A 19,410-nucleotide genomic window follows, 5' to 3' on the forward strand; every position below is an offset into this window, starting at 1 on the left:
AAGTTCACATTCTAGCATTGCATCCAATTCAGTCAGTCAGTCAGTCAATGCCTTCTCTTGGGCAGTAACAGTCACTCTGGGGAAAGTGGACGTGGGTGACGTGGTAGAGTGTCAGGAAGGGCACGGCAGAGGGTGACCCGGTATCCCGAAGGAGGTGCAACTGGACTGGATGCTTGAAAGATGAGCAGGAGCTGAAGATCTGAGGGAGGAGAGATCCTGTGGCAGGCACACCGGGTGCCCAGAGTTAGGCTGGTACTCGACGTGTCTGAGGTTCAGCGAGAGGCCGGGGTGACCGGAGTTCAGGAAACAAGGGCAGGAGAAGAGGGCGTTGCAGTCCGGTGGGGAGGCTGCGGCCGGGTAGAAAGGGCATTGCAGGTCTTGGGTAGGACTCGGAGTTATTCTAAGTGAAAGGGGAAGCCATTGCCAGTGAGGGAGTGATAGGCACTGATTGAAGCTTTAGAGAGGAAGGACAGTTTAGGGGAGAAAAGCAGAGGAAGGGAGACTGACTTGGAGGTTATTGCATAAGTCCAGTTGAGAAACCGTAGTGGCACTGACCACAAAAGACAACCATGTCTGTCTTGGGTGCTCATTTTCCCAGTGCATGGGGAGGCGAAAGTGGCCAGCCTTGGTTCTAATCCAGTGGGGCCCGGCCTGTGGATTCCCGTGGAAGTCCTTCTCTCCTGGGAGAATGACAGGGCAGAGTTACTGAATAGGAAGAAAATATTTTGCAAATGTATTATTAAGTCATCAGAGGAAGTGGCCCCTGTGCTTGCCCTTTGTATTCTGGCTGTGGGTGAACATCACCTTGTCAGACACTGGTTCAGTGTGCATACCCTATGCCAGATGGCATCATAATATCAAGGTGTGTCCCCAAGCCATCTCTGTTACTTTATTTCCATTCGGCTATGATTGCATGCTTCTGGACCATAACAGGATAATGTTTGTGACCCTCACGGGCACTGGCCTATCACCATGTTCCCTCCGGTATCCCTGGGTAGAAGCATGGTCCTGCGAGGTGCCGCGACAGTGTATCAGGGCTTCAGTGATATTCCAGCAGAGGTCTGACAGGTAAGGAAAACAAATCCAGATCTACAATAAATGTCTTTCCCACTAAGGACAGATCATATACCCCTCTATTATGAAAAGGGTCCATTGTAATCAACTCTCCACAAGGAGCTGTCTGGTTCCTTCAAGGAACCATATCATTAACTTGGTTCAGAGGGACACCCTGTGGTTTAGCCCAGGCTTGGCATCCATTTCTGCCACCATGGCCTTTTTTTTTTCTCCCTGAACCTACTGAGTAAGCATCAAGATGACTAGGAACAAAGATTGGCGTTCACAGACTGGAACAGAGTGTTCGCACAATTATTAAACAACCTCTTTTGCAATCAGATTCACGTGGGATACAACTAGGCATTCACATGGGCCAGATGATTTCTCATGCTTTGAGTGTATTCTGGTATATCTAATCGTACTCCTTCTCCAAATCAGTCCATTACCTACTTTGTTCTTTCCACATTCCTCCAAGCCATTCAGCCAAGCCCTTGTCCTAACCATCTATCCACACAAGCTAAATCCCCGCTGAGGCCCTCTCTCCTCTCAGTCAGAAAGGATTAGGAAGAATTATGGCTTAGATTTTACTACAGGGGCGGGGGGGGGGGGTGGGAGGGGGCTCCCTTTGCCAGGGGCACAATTACCAGGTAAACAATGGAAGAGCCCTTTCGGGAAGCCTGGAAGAAAGAGTTGTGACTCTGGGATACCTACCCCAAGGTCACCTGGCTTCTGCCTCATGAAGAGGCTCTACGTGTGGAAACCAGCTGAGATCTGGGAGCTAGATTTGAGTCTCTGCCACCAGATTTGGAGATTTCCTACCATATAAATCAAGTAATAGGTTAGTACAGTTACTCATCACTTTTGTTCCTGAAGACCCTGTGCTGGGGTAAGCATAGCCCGAGATCATGTGGGTCAACCATTCCAGTGACTGAGCTGGCCCTGCTGCCTAGTGCAAGAGCTATGCCCTCTTTTCCTGTGATATGGATGTCCCACCTCCACCGAGGTCCTGGACTTCATTGCGATAGAAGCATGTCTCACTGACTTCCCCACCGACTTCCCTTGCCTGCTCCCTCGCCTGCACAGATGAGCAGTACGGTGCTTGTAAAAGTCTCTAGCCCTTCCATCATCTGATTTGGGAAACACAGCCCAGGGGATGGTGAGTCCATGACAGACTAGCTCCAGCATTTCTGTCTTCTGGTTTTTGCACTGCTTCCTTCCTATGTGCTAAGAGCTGGCCCCATTGCTTTAAGAGTGGGACAGTACTGAGTCCAGATCTACAGCCCATTGAAGTGCTGAGGTGACAGCCAGTTCAATGAGCCCATGTGTTGAATGCATGATCTCTGGTAGATGTCACCCAAATGGATAAATTTGGTTTAATCCAAATTATGTTTGGTAAATGCAGTATATGCACCTTGTTTGGATTCTGATACCAAAAAATAAAAAGATCCTTTTGAGACAGTTGGGGAAGTTTGCACATGGACTGAGAATTCAGTGAAGTAATTATTGCTCATTTTGTTAGTGGGGATAATGATTGTGTAGTTATTTTTAAGTCCTTATTTGTTATGGGTACATACTAAAATGTTTTTTTGCATGAAACAATGTATGTGAGTTTTGCTTTAAAATATTCAAAAGCTGCTGAGGAAGTTTGGGGGAAAAATTGGCTTTGATAATTGTGGGTTCATCATTTGATTTCTCTACTTTTGTGTTTGTTTGAAATTTATCACAAAAGTTTTAAAAAAAATAATGACAGTATGTTCCCTCCTTCCTGGTCAGATGCTCCCCAAATCTGCAAATCAAGAAATGCCCATAACTAAATTTTCCTCAAAATGTAGAAATTTGAATATTAGCAAACTGATTTTTGTTAAGAAATGAAGACATACTCCTTTCAGGTGGAGGTGAACTGCCCCTTCTCAGTACTCATTCCTTAGCACCTTGCTGTGCTCCTTTCCAGCACTTCCTTCTCGCTTGCATTTGTTAGAGGACTGTCCTGTCTCCTTACTAGCCCCTTACAGTCTGAAGAAAGGTCACAAGGAGCAGTCCTCAGTAATATTTATTGACCAATGGGTGTGGTATTGAAATAATAGATTTGGATCAGGAATCACAATGGTACTTGCATGTGCGTGCTCTTATAAAGCTGGTGATTGGGAGGCTGCCATCCTATTAAAAACCTTATTGCTTTACTGGTGATGGTGTTTGTAGCCCTTCTTTCTCCCTGGGTCTTAGCAAAGCATGCCTGCCCAGTGATAACTTTTTCTTAGGGTATTATCTTTACTGCCTTTTGCTTTCTCTTAGGAGAAGCTTATGTAGCAAATTCTAGGGCAAGTCGCTACATCACCGCCTAACCCATGCTCCTGATTTGCCCATATTTACTTTGGGTTCCAGCTTTATATCCTCCCTTACTAGTCTACGGATCAGAAGTAAAATTTGATTGCTTTCCAAAATTATTCTTCTTATGTCTGTTCATCCTTGTCTTTCTACTCATCTCACCCATCGAGTTCAGATTAGCTTGCTCATGTGACATAAACCCAATGATTATCTTAACCAGAAAGGAAACATTTCCCAGAAAGGAAAACATTCCGTTTCCTCAGCGATCACATTTCTGTGGAATCTTTATGGGTTACAAGCAAGGAGCTAAAGCATGACATTGAAGATCAGTAGATTTGGGAATGCCATTTTAAAAAATATCTGTTCGTTATATTTTTAAAAGCCTCCTTAACCATTAAGTACTATATTAGAGTATTTTTAGTAATGCCACATAAGAGAGGAGAGAACACAGGATTAGCTACAGTAATAATTAAATATGGAAAATAAAATGGTTTCCTAAGGAGACATGAAGTTGACAAGTTGACTTGATTAATTTTTTTCAAGTAAACTCTGCACTACATATGGGGCTCATCAAACTCATGACCCCGATATCAAGAGTCACATGCTCCTACTGAGCCAGCCAGGAACCCTGAATTGATTACACTTCTTATGGCTTTTAAAAATATTTCTAAATTACTCAAATTGTTGCTTGATTTGATTTTTAAATAGTTTTACATCTTAATTTCTTATAAATATAGTCACTTTAGGCAAGCTAGGAAAGAGAATCAAATTAAGCCAGTGTAGCCCTCTGATGACCTAGGCCAGAACTACACGGTCTACAGCAGAATGATGTAATGCTTGAAGTTGTTAACAATGGCATTGTGAAACTCTAAATCATAACCCCCATCGACATTTTTCATTAGGAAAACAACCAAAAAATACAGCCCTTAAAGGCATGATGTATACAATGAACATCTTTGTTTTTTAAATTCTAGTTAACATATAGTGTTACATTAGTTTCAGGTGTACAATCTAGTGATTCAACAATTCCATTCTTTACTCAGTGCTCATCATGGTAAGCGTACGTCTAATCCCCTTCACCTGTTTCACCCATCCCCTACCTACCATCTCTCTGCTAACTGTCAGTTTGTTCTCTCCAGTGAAGAGTCATTTTTTGGTTTGTCTCTTTTTTCCTTTGTTCATTTTATTTCTTAAATTCCACATATGAGTGACATCATGTGGTATTTGTCTATCTCTGACTGACTTATTTCAGTCAGCATTTTACCTTCTAGATCCATCTGTATTGTTGCAAATGGCAAGATTTTGTTCTTTTTCATGACTGATACTCCATTGTATGTGTGTATGTGTATGTATATACACATCTTCTTTATCTGTTCATATACCAGTGGACACTTGGCGCTGCTTCCATAATTTGGCTTTTGTAAATAATGCTACAGTAAACGTAGGGGTGCACATATCCTTTCAAATTACTGTTTTCATATTCTTTGTATAAATACCCCGTAGTGCAATAACTGGATCGTATGGTAGTTCTTTTAACGTTTTGAGAAACCTCTATACTGTTTTCTACAGTGGCTACATCCCTTTCTGTTCCCACCAACAGTGCATGAGCGTTCCTTTTTCTCCACATCTTTACCAATACAAGTGTATAAAAAAATCTTGATTTTTTTTTTTTGACAGAATGACCCAAATTATACCCTGGCCAAACTGTCTGAGCACATTAGAGCTGGCTAATGATTGGTGGAGGGAGGAGGTACAGTTAACCCTTGAATAATGTGGGGTTTAGGGGCATGCCCCCCCCACACCCTATACAATCCAAAATCTGTGTGTAACTTTTGGCTCCCTCAGACCTTTACTACTAATAGCTTACTGTTGACCAGAAGCCTTCTTGATAACATAAGCAGTTGATTAATACATATTTGTTTTGTTATATGTATTATTATAGATTATTTTATTATTATTAATAATTATTATCATATGTATTCGTACAATAAAGTAAGCTAGACAAAAGAACGTGTTACTAGGAAAACCGTAAAGAGAAAATGCATTTACAATACTGCACTGTATTTATTGAAAAAAAAAAATGTGTGTATTAGTGGAGCTGCGTAGCTAAAACGCATGTTGCCCAAGAGTCAGACCTCTCTTGAAAACCTGCTCCATGGGATAAAAACTCCTGGTTTTGGTGTCAGTAGGAAAGCAAGTAAAAAATAGTACAGACCAAACTCAAACTGATCATGGGTCCTACGGGGAACTACCGCTAGAATACAAAGATAAGTGAGGAATAAGATAAGGTAGAAATTTCCAAAATAAGTTACTTAGTGATAAGAAACCCAGCTTACTGCATTTTAGTTTTGTTACAGAATAAATTGAGGACTTTTTGAGAGAAACAGTCAACCCTGAAGAGGGTGATGGCAATGGTGTCTACCACCGAATAAGCCCCGGCTTGTTGCTGTTCTTCCGTGGCGCGGGCCATGTGGAGATGCTCGTGGAGACCTTGTCAGGCCAGGAGACGGAAAGGAGAGCATGTCCTAGTTAGCGCATTACAGGCTTAGTTACTGTCTTTTGGGGTGGACCCTACTGGCCATCCCAGTGTGGTCAAACATCTGCTAACTGCTCATAGGCACTGGCCTCTGCCCAGGGACTTAAGGCTGGGTTTAGCCCCCTCTGTGGTTTCTCCTCGCAGAGGTGGGTGCTTTTCCTCCACGAGTAGCCCCAGGAGGCTTGGGGTGCCCAGTAGGCGATCTGGTGGGGTGAACCCTGTGGCAACACCGGAAGTTCTCCTTGCTGAATCGCTGATCCTATGAAAGGCTCAAACAGAAATGATGGGGTGTGGTTGCCTCTTGGAGGAGCCGAGTGGGGGCTCTTCTGAAGCTGAGGTCAGTGTGCAGCCGCACCTGCACCCGGGTGGATCCATCCCGGGACTCCGGGGGCTGGAGAGGCGCCCCCCCACCGCCCGCGTGGCCTGGCGGTGCACGCAGGCGCTGCCCCCGCATCCCGCCCCCACATCCCACGCCACAACGGCCACCCCCAGGACGGCTCCCAGGCCTTGCTTGCTTGCGCCTGTGCTATGTTTCCTGCACAGATGTAAGGTTGGTTTGTCTAACGGAAAGAAGTGTACTAAGGCATGGACGGCGGCCTTGACAGCCTGGTGGTTTTGAAGTACAGTGGGGGATTACTGCTCAGGGGTGACATTGTCTCCGTGTCTTCAACTTCTGTATCTTCAATTTGATTTTGTACTGAAATATTTGCTCAGAAACGGGAAAGATTTCCTTAGGTGTACTTACCTACTTTTCCCCATTGAGGAGCTGGTATTGGTTGTAAAACAAGTTTATTCAGCCTTATACAGTTGATACCACCATATTATTATTGGCAAGTGATAGAAGATGTCATTAGGACATAATCAAAAACTGATATTTCAGGAAATGCCCAGGGTGCTCTTGGTTTAGAAGATATCTCATTTGTTTTGACCCACTTAATAAATATATGTGATGTTGTATATCTCAGAATCTCTGCCCTGTTATGAGTGAGACACTGTGCTAGAGGGTGGGTGGTCGTGAGGAACCCAGAGGCCATTCTCAGAAACCTCCAGTTTCTGCAAGGGACTTTAAAGCCGTTGCAAGGTGGGCGCCTGGGTGGCTCAGTGGGTTAGGCCTCTGCCTTCAGCTCAGGTCATGATCTCAGGGTCCTGGGATCGAGACCCGCATCAGGCTCTCTGCTCGGCAGGGAGCCTGCTTCCCCTCTCTATCTCTGTCTGCCTACTTGTGACCTCTCTCTCTGTCAAGTAAATAAATGAAATCTTTTAAAAAAAAAAAAAAAAAAAAAAGCCGTTGCAAGCATAAAGGAGCTCAGGGTAAAGGGAGAGCATGCAGATCAGATCTGGGGAGTCCCAAGACTTCCTGGAGAAAATGTTGAGAGTTGGTTACTAAACCAGCATGAGTCTTCTCCTTGGTGAGAAACAGACCAACTACAATAAGTAGAGTGGCATTACAAGGTCATCTTTATTTATAGTAAATAAAGAGAATACAGGATCATTTCCAAAGCCATGCTTCCCCCACACAGGTAACCCTTCTCTTGGGGTTTGGAATGAATATGCAAAGGGAGACCTCATCCTTGCCTGTAATGGACAGACCTAAAGTTGCACATGCGCACTCAGAAAACATGCCCATACATATATTGTATGTTACGCTAATGAAGCTTATGCCCCTCCCAGAGCAGGGATTTTAACATAAAGAAGCTGAGGTAACTCTGGGGCACTTTTGTCTGCTCAGAGGTAGTCCTGCTTGGGGTCAGGGGAAGGTCATCCTCCAAATGTTTCTTTTCCTGTTCCAGCAATTAGTTACCTAGTTTCTAAAAGACAAAATTGATAGGGACAGGCTTCTGGGAGTTTGCTGGGCTAAGGAAGTCTCTCCGGTGACAACATGAAGGGTGAATAGAAGTTAGATTAGGTTTGTTGTGAGGGAAAGGTGTGTTCCAGGCAGAGGGAATAGCATATGCAAAGGGTGAAAGCCAGAGAAAGGAGAGCATGCTTCTCCCCATCCGCAGGCCTCTCAGATTCAAGGTGTCCTGCGCGTGCTGACAGGAGCCTGCAGCGTGCTGAGGCCTTGCCTTAGTAGGCTACTCATTCGGCCCTGCTTGAGTTGTATCCTACCAGGAGTCAAGGGCGTGTCTCCAAACCCATTTATAGCAGCTGTATCAGTTATTATAATTAGAGATCTTACTTAGATATACAAACAAATGAAATATAAGACTGTAGAGACTCAGCTCTGTGAAAACTAAGCTGAGTACTTTGTAGAGATTCAATAAAGGTGAATTGCCAAAAATTATTTTCTGTCCGATTAGATGAGAATTGATAGCTGTAAAAAAGAAAAAAGAAAACAAAACAAAACAAAAGAAAGAAAGAAAGGAAAAAAGAAAGAAAGATCGATTGATCCAGGAATGTTTACTCAGGATACTTCACAAGTGTCTGGTTATTACTGTACTTGAAAGAAACCAGAGCTGGAAATCACAGTTGACACATTCTCATGTGACCTAGGCAAGAAAGAATGCAGAATTCCATTCGGATGATCATACATGAAGACCTCTGGTCCTTTGTGATAACAAAGATGAACCCATTGCACTTTTATATGTTGTAAGTTAAGACATTTATGGCATAAATGCAGGTGTGATATTTTTGACTTGGGGTTTTCAGGCAGTCCAACTGCACCTGTGGGAGGACCCCTTCAGTGGGTTTCCTGGCTGTAGCAGGAGGAGGTGAGGGAAGGATTGGAGTGTTGAGAGATTAAGTCTAGACTAGAGATCAGAGGTAAAGAGGCTGCCCATTCCATGCTTCCAGGAGAGGGGATTAGACTAGCCTGGGGACAACGAGGAGCCATATTAGAGTTTTAAGTGGAGCAGGGTGCTCAGATTTGCATTTTAGATACATGGCTAGCTAGACTGTGCCCTTCCTACAGACAGGAAGAGTCGTTGCTAAGTCAAGTAGACAGAGCCCTGATCTAAGAACAAGACCATAGTTGAGGTGCCTGAGTGGTGGGGTCGGTTAAGACTCTGACTCTTGGTTTGGGCCCAGGTCATGATTTCAGGGTCCTGAGATCAAGCCTTGTGTTGGGTTGGGCTGTGTGCTTAAGGCTCAGGACTCTCTCTCCCTCTGTCCCTCCCCACCTGTATACTCATGATCTTTCTCTTGCTCTCAAAATAAGTAATCTTAAAAGAGGAGAGAGAGAGAGAAAGAGATCACATGGCCATAGTCCTGGAGAAATGAAAATTTGGAGATCAGGCCAGTTGGATGTTTCAGGTGCTGAAACGCAGGTGCCTGGGTATTGGGAGAGTGTGAGAGAATAGCACATGAGTGGGGGGGCTCCGTTCTGTTTCAGGCATGTTGAATTGGAGGCACAGGTGCAACAACTAAGTGAAGATGTTCGTACCGTGCCCTTTATCATAATAGTCTGATATTGAGGAGGAAGACCCCAGAGAGAAGTAAAGACTTGAAAGTCCTCAGCAAATGAATGGTTGTTCTTAAAGCTATTGGAAGCAGTGTTATAATCCAGGGTGGATGTGAAAGATTAGAAGAGGATCAGCAATATTTGGGGACCAGTAAATGATAACAAAGTCCACAAAGAAGATAAGAAAGGAACGGCCAGACTGGTGAGTGGAGTCCTAAATGTCAGAGGAGGCTCGTTTTCAGGGACAGAGTGGTTAACAGGCAATGTTAGATGTATCCAGAGTGAAGCTGGGCACTCTGAAAGATACACATTGGATTTGTGGCAGGAAGGACAGTGTTGACCTTGATTGGCAAAGGCAGCTTGAGTTCACTGGGAGGGCAGAGCCAGAATGCAGTGGGAGGGTAGCTGCCAGGCCATGGGGGAAGTCAGGACCTTGAGTTTTAGTACAGAAGCGTTTTATCAATTTTGTTTCTCATTTCCTTGAAATGTTAGGGCTAATTAAAAAACTTGTCTTGCTAGCTTATTAAAAAAATTAATTTGGCTTTATAGTACCTGAAAGCTCATAGATACAGATGGGTCTGCATTTATTTTTACTGAATTTTTTTGAAAGAAATAGTAATATTAAGTATGCATCAGAAAGTTCCATTCCTTGATTTATGGTTATGAAATAACACCCCAAGATAAAGGAGGTGGAGGCCTGAAAAGTTTATGCCGTTTTAACTCTTGATTTTTTAATTAAATAAGTTGTAAGAAATTACTGAAGCAATTTTTTGGAAAAGTTGTGTGATGAAGTCAATAAATTCATTAGAACACTTTAGATTTATTCCTTTACTTGGTCAAAACAAAGAAAATACATTTTTTTCCTTTGCCTTAGTTTGCTGTTGTTGATACTATTTCTAATTTGTTAATCTAATTTACTGTTATGAAAGTTAATTTTCTCATTGACAGATCTTTGGGTCAAAAAACAGAATTGAGGGGCTCATGGGTAGCTCAGTGGGTTAAACCTCTGCCTTCGGCACAGGTCATGGTCTCAGGGTCCTGGGATCGAGCCCCACATCGCCATCGCGCTTTCTGCTCGGCAGGGAACCTACTTCCCCTCTCTCTCTGCCTGCTTCTCTGCCTACTTGTGATCTCTCTCTCTCTGTGAAATAAATAAAATCTTAAAAAAAAAAAAAAAAAAGGAAAGAAAACAGAATTGAATCCTAATCCTGTTGACTGGCTATGTGACCTTAACCTCAGAGTCTTAATCTCCTCCTTTGTCCATACCCCACCGATGTGTGAGGATGACATGGTGCACAGTAAATGTGTAGCAAATACAAGCTGTCATTCCTGCAAAGAACCAGAAGGATGTATTCCTTACACAGGGGACAAGTACTGAGAACCAGTGGGCCATGTTTCCAGCCAGAGTTGAGTTACTTATTTAACTGTGCTAACCAGCAGTTTAACCTTAGACAAGTCACTTAATCGAATGAGTAAAGTCCTAGAGAACTAGGAGTCTGTATGGAACAATATTCTGTTTAATTATTATCCAAATGTAGGTTAAGCAAATTTAAAATACATTTTAAGAGAAATAATATTTTTATGTTGAGTATCTTGACCAAGACTTTAGGCATTGTCTAAGGATGTTCCAAAGTATCACTTTAGAGACTCCGTATCACTTTAGAGACTACACCAAGTTTTTTTGTTAAAGCAAAAGAGAAAAAGAAACACAATAGCCAGTATTAAGGCATATGTGATGCCTTGAAATAACTGTAAAACCTTTTTGTCTGATCTCTTATTGTTTGGATTATCTCTTTCTGTGGCTGCTTTTCAAAAGTTTTCTTTCAGTAATGAATCAGAGAAAATACAAAATCAGATCTTGCTTACTTAGCACCTACTGACAGTGATGGTAACAGTTCTTGGGAAAGCAGGTTGAAGGATTGGTGACAGCGAGTTTTGGTTGCCCCGTGTGGATGTCATGAGTCTGGTCTAGTTCTCTTTTCCTTTCCCTGTCCTGCTTTTATACTTTATTACCAAGGGGATACTGGGCAGTGCTTGTATTTATTTGTGAAACAGGATGACTCAGTTCACTTGTCTTTAGGCACGTACTTGCAGGAAGAATGTTTTCCTGCCTGCTAACACTGAGCATGTTAAAATCAGTCCTGACCATGTTGTGAGACAGTGCGGATTCCACAGTCAGAGGAATTTAGAAATTATTCCGTATACAAGAACAAGTATTACAAACATGGACATCGGACATCAGTGCCTTGAACCGTAGTGCCTGCAAGTTTCAGAGATGCTGTTAGCTCCATTAGGAGTTTTATCTACGCTGGTATTTCATGCCTTAATCACTGCCTATAATTGGGATTTTTTTTTTTAAAGGAATATAATGTTTTAGTCTCTCTTAAAAAAAAAGTTTTCCACCTTTTTCCAGCAAACTGTTGAAATTGTTATCATTTTAATGGTTCAGACATGCTCAGTTCTAAAACTTGGATTTCTTCAATCTTTCTAGATTAAAAATAGCAAAAAGTCATTCAAATATCCTAGGTCCAATGCAGGTTTCAGAAACTGGATTTTAATAGTAGAGGAGAGATTATTACAAGTCCCTGAAGGAGAGCCAAGAGATCTAAACATGTAGCAAACAACCACACAGTGCTTGTACTCTGTCCATGTTGTTCTCAGAGATGAATTCAACCAGGCTTAAAACTACTCAGACCTTTTTCCTCACTCAGTTAGGCAAGATGTCAGTTATAAGTAGTGTCGCTGGCATCGAGACCGGATCAGGCTGAGTTGGAATCCCAGACCGCTTCCATTCCGCCGTCTGTCTTCCAGGTGGAAGGTGGGACAAAACACAAAATGATTATTTTTATGTGAACAGAAGTGTACCTGTGTGTTTGGCTTTTAAGACCATGCCCTAATGATTGCTTTAAATTAAAACAAAAGAAGAAAGGGAAATTCATCCAAATTATTTTTATGTGCACAGAAGTGTACCTGTGTGTTTGGCTTTTAAGACCATGCCCTAATAATTGCCTTAAATTAAAACAAAAGAAGAAAGGGAAATTCATCCAATACCTATTTTGCTCTTGTTATGTTTGAAACCTGCTCAGTCTTAAGGATGTAAAGACAAATACATAAATACAGAACAGATATGAAATACGTACTAGGCCCGGAAGGATGGGAAAAAAAAACCAACACATGGTGTTTACAGAAGATGGGAGAAACAAGGTCGTAAAATGAAGACCTTACCTTTTCTTTTAAAGGGCAATTTTTATTTGTTTCTGAAGTCTAAACAGTATGATAAACAGTACTCGGGAGGAATGTCTTTTTGGAGAGGTTGGGGCATGGAGTAAGGGCAAACGGGAGGATTTATTTGCCACTGAGAAAATTTTCCATCATCTTGTATGTTCAAGTCTGCGTTACCACAGGTTGAAAAGGAGTAGCTTTGAAGACACAGAGAGGCACATTTACATCCTCTGTGTCTTTAAGTTTGCACTGGGTGGTTCTCACCCAGCAGCTTCTTATAACTTGGGCTCCATTTCCTGTGTGCTCTGTGTGACAGGGTCCTCCCCTTCTGTGGTGAGGAGCCTGGCTGCTGAGGCATGTTTCAGGAAGGCCTGATTGAGCCTGCCTTAGCCATCCATACATGAGCAGGCAGCATATTAAAATAGCGTCTACAGCTAGATCAGTATGTTCTAGAAAATGTTACGTTACGTATTATGTTGAATGAAGAAAATGTATACAAGTTTCAGAAATTGGTTATATTTTCTTATATTTCCCTGGAAAAGAGCATAACTGGTCTATAGATATATAATATGGCTTGTTTTTAATCATTCAGAATAAAGGGAATGCTCTGGATACTTAGTTATTTGTGCTAGTGGACAAGGGAGCATTGGTTTGAATAACTGATAGCAAATGTAGCAAATTAGTTCCTGTTAAAGAATCCCCCATTCCAGCTTTAGGAACTGCAGCCCCATATCAGTAATAAGAGAAGAGCAAGAGAGTGTACAACAGAACACATGCTGCGGGGGCGCCTGGGTGGGCTAGTCGGTGAAGCATCTGCCTTTGGCTCAGGTCATAATTCCAGGGTCTTGGGATTGAGTCCCACATCAACAGGAGACTGTCCCTCCTACTGTGTGAGCTCTCTCTTTCTCTCTTACTCTTGATTCTGGTTAGTCGTTGCTCACATGGGACTTTGTACTGTAGCTCAGTCCAGCCAGATGTAGGGATTTCTCTGTTCGTGTACTCAACCTTGAGCCCATTTTCTAAAGCTGACAATATTGTGCTGAAGAATAGTGTTGTTCTATCCTCTGGGCCTTCTCCTGTCTTGTGCCTGTCTTGGTACTGGGGCCGTATCTAAACCTAGTGGGGACATAAAGTTGCTAGGATATTCCTAGGCTAACGACACCTTTCCACCATGCAGAAAAGGTTGCTGCTTTGGTGAAGAAGCTGCAGCAGCTGGGAAACTTTGAGCAGAAAACAAGTGCTGGTATTCTTTCTGCACAAAGCAGAAGGTGGTCATATAAGAAAATCTATGCCATATTGTATTTAAAATAAGAAGATCTCAAATTCAGAGCTAAATGGAACCTTAATGACCACCTAGTCGATCTCAAGAAACAGTCCTGGAGAAGTAGACATGACCACTGGTTTGAGTCTGAGGTATCCCTGCTAACTTACCCCAGTTGTTTTACGGCATTTCCTTTCCATATAGGTGTGTGTAAATATATATGGGTCTTAGGACCACTTCGCTGAAAAATCACTTTAATTTCTATATCTGTATAAGAAAAAATCTCATAACATTCCATGTGTTTTCAACTTTTACTTTATTTTCACTGATTTCTAAATATTTGATATTAGGATATAATTTGAATTTCTCTCCTCCCCTGAGGGACTGATCCCTTACTTAATTCTTTCAGGGTTGCCAGTAATCAATGTTTGTAATTCCCAGTCCTGACCATGTAATGTAGTGGTGTCTTATCCAAGGAGAATAGATTAATGTGTGTGTTGGGGCGGGGGTGGAGTTTAAGACTTTTTTCAACTATGCTTAAGGTCTTTGTTGTAGTAGTCTTATTGATCTTGTAAATATAGGCTTTAATCACTAAAAAAAAAAAAGAAAGAAAAAAACTAAGCTGTAAGTCAAACCTCAGTATTACTTCTTCCAAAAATATCTTAGAAGTGTTGTTGAGTCAGTATCATCAGTATCCTTTGATAAGATGCCTCATTTAAACACAGTCTTTATTTGTTTACCTTTTTCCTTCTTTTTATCTTTGTTTCATTTTGGGTGTGCAGTAAAGTAGGTTTACGTAGTAAATGCCTTTGATTTAAGATCCTAAACTCCCAGGGATCTCAGTGTAGTGCCTTGACCCTATCTCTGGATTTGGAAAAGTCCTTGGGATGTAAGAGCTATCCTGTGTACCAGCTGCCGCTGAAAGGCAAAAGTGAGCAAACAAACTCTTAGGACAATACCAAGGAAATGTGGCAAAGAGATCTTTTTCTTTTTGACAACTTGCAATTTTATCCAACCAACAAAGCAAACAGACGAACCCCAAATTTAAGAAAATGAAAACACTCTGGATTTTATTTGCCTCCTGCTGGAATTTAAACTTAGAACGGATACCCATCAGAATTAATTCCAACTTCTCACTGCTCTTTATCTCAATGTTTAGGATTTCACCTCTTTCTTCTAACTAAAACCGTATCTATCCATTCACATTCCATGGTCTTCATTAGTTTCTGAATTGATTTTTATTTGACAGAGAGATCACAAGTAGGCAGAGCAGTAGGCGGGGGGAGGGGGGGTGGGGGGGGTGGGGGTGGGGGAAGCAGGCTCCCTGCTGAGCAGAGAGCCCAATGTAGGGCTGGATCCCAGGACCCTGAGATCATGACCTGAGCTGAAGGCAAAGGCTTAACCCACTGAGCCACTCAGGCGCTCCCTGAATTGATTTTTAAAAGGCACACTAGCCATCACGATATTGCCTCAGAGGAATGAGTTTCTTGAATTGCCTAGAATAATACTTCCCAAACCCAAATGTGTATTTGAATGCCTCTGACCTTGTTAAAACGCACGTTCTGATTCCACATAATGTGGGTAGGGACCCAGAGTCTTCACTTCTAATAAGCTGCCGGGTCGTGCCAGTGCTGTGTGTCCGTGGACCACACCCAGAGTACCAAGGCCCTAACACACTTTCTTTGTGGGTAGTAATATGTGTTACTAGAATAAAAGAGTTCTGCGACCCAATAAAGTTGGGAAATTCTATGGTAAACAGTGTTGCACAGAGGTCATTTGGGTTTATGGGAACCTGTGGCTACTAATGTATACTTGCACGTTTCATGAGGTAGACTTTTTGCATGGACTGTACTGTGCAACTAGTATGCCCTGTGGCATATAGGAAACTTGACCTTATGGAGAGAGACTGTTCTGAAAAACAATTTCAAGGAAGCTTTTGAGTCCATAATTTAGTTTAGTCCCACCTTTTAAAAGAAGAGATAGGCCCCTTTTGAATTAGCTAGTTTACTAATCGTTTAAAAACTTTGACTTTCTTAAATCATTAAAAAAAAAACCAAAACACTTGCAAAGGCAAAATTTGAAGCTGATGTGGTGTTGTGAGTGTGATTGTGTGTGTGTGTGTTCACTCCATTTCACCTTTGTTGTGGGTTATTAAAGCTATGAGTTCTCCAGAAGACTCTTCAGCTGGATTGAAAGGTGGGACACAGGAAGTCAGTAGAAATAGCTACAAATACTTAAGATAAGAACAGTCTACAATATGGCACATAGTCAGCATGGGCAATATAATTGATTAGGCAGTTTTGCCTAATAAGTACATGGTGTGAGTTTTATGAGAACCAGCACTGTTTTACTGACCTTGGGTCTTTTGAAGTTGAGGCAGCATGATTGGTGATGTTTATTAATCTCTAACGAAGTGCCAGTATTGTTCTAAATACTTTTTGGTATGTTCTCAGTAACCCTCACAGGGTTGTTGGTGCCCCAGTCATACCCATTCTACAGACCAGAAACCGAGATTCCCTAGAGACTTAGAAACTTTTCCTAAGCAGTTGGGTAGAGCAGATATTGTACCCAGCTTCACTGTGTCCCACCAGTGTAAAACACGCATTTGCTAACTGGTACTGTTACTGTTTTAACCACTGTTTATTAAGGGATCACCAGGTGATCGCTACTTTGCATATGTTATGTCTTGCTCATAAAGTCAAAAAGTAATGTCTTCCTGTCATGAAGAAATTGAAGGAAGTGTAGTTTGTTAAAGATCATTGTTTCACAACGTAAAAGAAAGACTTGCTCATTGACATAACTTGGAAAATAGTGAAGAGTATGGGGGAAATAAATGACCTGTATGTCGTCTAGAGAGAAACTTTGAAAAACAGCAATTCTTTTCATTATAGGCGGTACACACTTTATATAATGAAAGATAGACATATTACTTCCACATAGTAGAGTGAAAGTAATATATATACACACATACATATATTTGAACAAAATCCTTTAAGGTGATTTCATAAATTTACAATTAACATAACTCAGATTTTTGTCATGAAATCCTAACTCCATTTTTGAACTCAGCGACCTCTCTGCTTTTTCCCCCATGAAATAAATACCTTTTTAAAAGCTCTCTAAAAGTCTAACTCAGCCTTTGGGATTGTAATTAAAAGCAGCAAACGCATTTCTCCCACTTTTGTCGAAGGCTCTTGACCACACCTGATACGCTTGTGAGTGTGTTTGGGTTTGATACCAGGAGGCTTTGCTTGAGTTTAGAATTTCCTCTCTGACATCCCTGGGACGTCTGGAGCCGCTAACCCTAGCGGCTCTGAGCAGTGAGCGAGTTGTCAGCCTCTAAGCACGCTCTGGCCGGGAGTGCACACAGCGTCAAAGCAGTGAATAAGCGATTTCTGCAGTTTCCGTAGCTGAGAGAGCCTGTGTGATTCTCCGTGATGCTCAGTCACACCCCAGTCCTGCTCTGAACGTGGCTGTTTTTCAAAGAGAAGGATGGTAGCCAGAGGGGAGATAGCAAGATTCTGGAGTCTGGAAAGCCTTCACATGGGTATGTGTGCACAGAATGAATTACTATATTGTGGCAATATTGCTAATTATACTCCGTTTACTTCCAAATTTTGGTGCTTTCTCTTTGCTGCTGCTTGCCAGTTTAAGTGTGTCTGTGAAAGCTCATTCATCCTAGTGCAGCATTCTGAGGGTACTATTAGTTGTGGATGTAGTAAATCAAGGAAATTGGCTTTGATTATGGTATAGCTGTTAGTGTGAAATAGAAAATAAGAAGTAAGCATCCTCTGTGAGTTATGGATCTGGTTTTTTCTGTGCTGGTGTTTACTTCTGTTACATGAAGTTCTTGTATACAAGAGTTTATTGTTGGGCTGTATATAAAAATGTTCCTTGCTAATCTGGGGTATGGAAGGCTCTCAACTGGTTTCTGAAAAAGACTGTTTACTCTTTTCAAAAGTGGTATTGTCCCGTATTTGGTTGCTGCACTGTCCTCCCCCTTATTTTTCAGTATTTCTGTGAGTGGTGTCTACTAAGATAGTTCCTATTTAAATGTGAAGGAAATGTGATGCTCTCCCCCTAGGAAGTTATATAGATTGTGATGCATGTATTCTTTAAAAAGAGTAAGAAAGCAGGTACTTCACAGGAAGAATCTTAGCCAACTGCTACAATGTGGATACAATAGGATGCTTTTTAACAGTCTTGTCTCTGTTTTTGCTTTCAATCCAAGCCAGTAACTCAGACTGAAATGAATGAGAATTGCAGCTGACAGCTTGAAGGCTGCCTTGGGCCTCACTGGGGCAGTACAGTACGGTTAGAGTTTGTGCTTTTTTCTTGTCTTGGTTGGTGTTCTGTGCTGGCCGGGAGCAGACGGGGATGTGGTTATGGCTTCTGTGTCTGGCAGATTGAGAAAACAAGAGCAGCCTGTACTCCCGTTCCACTAAAAAGTTGCTCCCTGATAAATGCCTTCAGAGCACAGACCTGCCTCCCGAGTGGCTGTGAGGGTCCGCTTCAGTAACTGGGTACCATGAGCCTGTTGTCGTTGCAGACCAGATGAGGCTGGGATGGAGACCAGAGGGGTGCTGGGTGCCCCACTCCTCCTGAGCACCATTGGGTGGATCTGGGTGTTTATTACAGCCGAGTCAGCCACGCCAGCGCGTGGGAGAGCAGAGGCGGCCGGGCGGGCAGTGCTGGGAGCCCCCCACTGTCCTGCTGCTCCTCCTCTCAGCATTCCTCCACTCCCTGGGCAAGATTCCCAGTCTTTCTTCCCACACTCTGCAAAGGCCGAGGGAAGGCCTGACCCAGCCTCTGGCTGTGAGTGGAATGCTCGTAGCCAAAGAGACTCAGCATGGCAGAATCTTCTGTGCAAGGCTTTGCACTTGCCTCCCCTCCTGTGTTCCAGGAGGGCTCCCCTGCTCCTGCCCTGCCCCCACAGGTGGCTCTGCTCCTTTGATGAGTCTGGCTGGAAAGGAAAGGAAGGAACTCTCTTTAACTGGGAAGGCTAGTTCTGTAGGAATCTTCTCTTTTCCGGCTCTGAATGTTTTCTGGTTCATTGTGTTCCAAGGAGTTTTTCATATACTGCTATACTCACTATGTGTGTGTGTGTGTGTGTGTGTGTGTGTGTGTGTGTATAATGGAAGTGACAGCAAACACAGTATTTAGTCGACTTTAAATGATATGCCATCATAAGATAAAGTAATGAGTTTGCTAAATTGTGGGTTCTATTTTATTTGAGTACCCTGATTGCGCGGGGAGCAGGGGAGGGGCTGGGGGACCCTGAGGCACAGCCTGATGGCCCTTCTGTCTGGAGGAAGCTCCAGCCAGGGACAGGCAAGGGGAGCGTGGGCCCCGGGGAGGATGGGCCCCATTAGACTGTGGTCCTGTCCCTGTGAGCTAAGTAGAGGGCAGGACTGAGGCAGGTGTGTAGCAGGCTTGTTTTGGAGCCAGACAGACCTGTGTTTGAATTCCAGCCCCACCACTTAGGAGCAGTTACTTAACCTCTTTGAGTCACAATTTCCTCTTCTATAAACAGACAGTAATAATTCCAAGATGCTTACGAGGCTTGACTGGGATGATTTATATTAAGTGTTTAGCGTAGTGCCTGGTACACAC

The 19,410-nt window shown here is 42.7% G+C and overlaps 1 protein-coding gene across 13 annotated transcripts in view; it reads left to right on the plus strand.

Annotated features, from left to right (window-relative positions):
• SPATA13 (spermatogenesis associated 13) overlaps nt 1-19,410 on the plus strand; it is a 338,234-nt gene that overhangs the window by 289,078 nt on the left and 29,746 nt on the right. The window contains exon 1 of one of the 13 annotated variants that reach the window (XM_032315388.1): nt 5,398-6,459. The exons of 10 other annotated variants lie outside the window; for them this stretch is intronic. In XM_032315388.1, coding sequence (XP_032171279.1) covers nt 6,195-6,459 — 265 coding nt within the window. In that variant the 5' untranslated portion in view covers nt 5,398-6,194. Of the gene's footprint in view, nt 1-5,397; nt 6,465-16,874; nt 17,345-19,410 lie in introns of those variants that run through there. 2 more of the 13 variants (XM_032315393.1, XM_032315390.1) reach the window with 2 other exon arrangements.

Source organism: Mustela erminea, chromosome 15, assembly GCF_009829155.1.
Source record: "Mustela erminea isolate mMusErm1 chromosome 15, mMusErm1.Pri, whole genome shotgun sequence".
Taxonomy (NCBI): domain Eukaryota; kingdom Metazoa; phylum Chordata; class Mammalia; order Carnivora; family Mustelidae; genus Mustela; species Mustela erminea.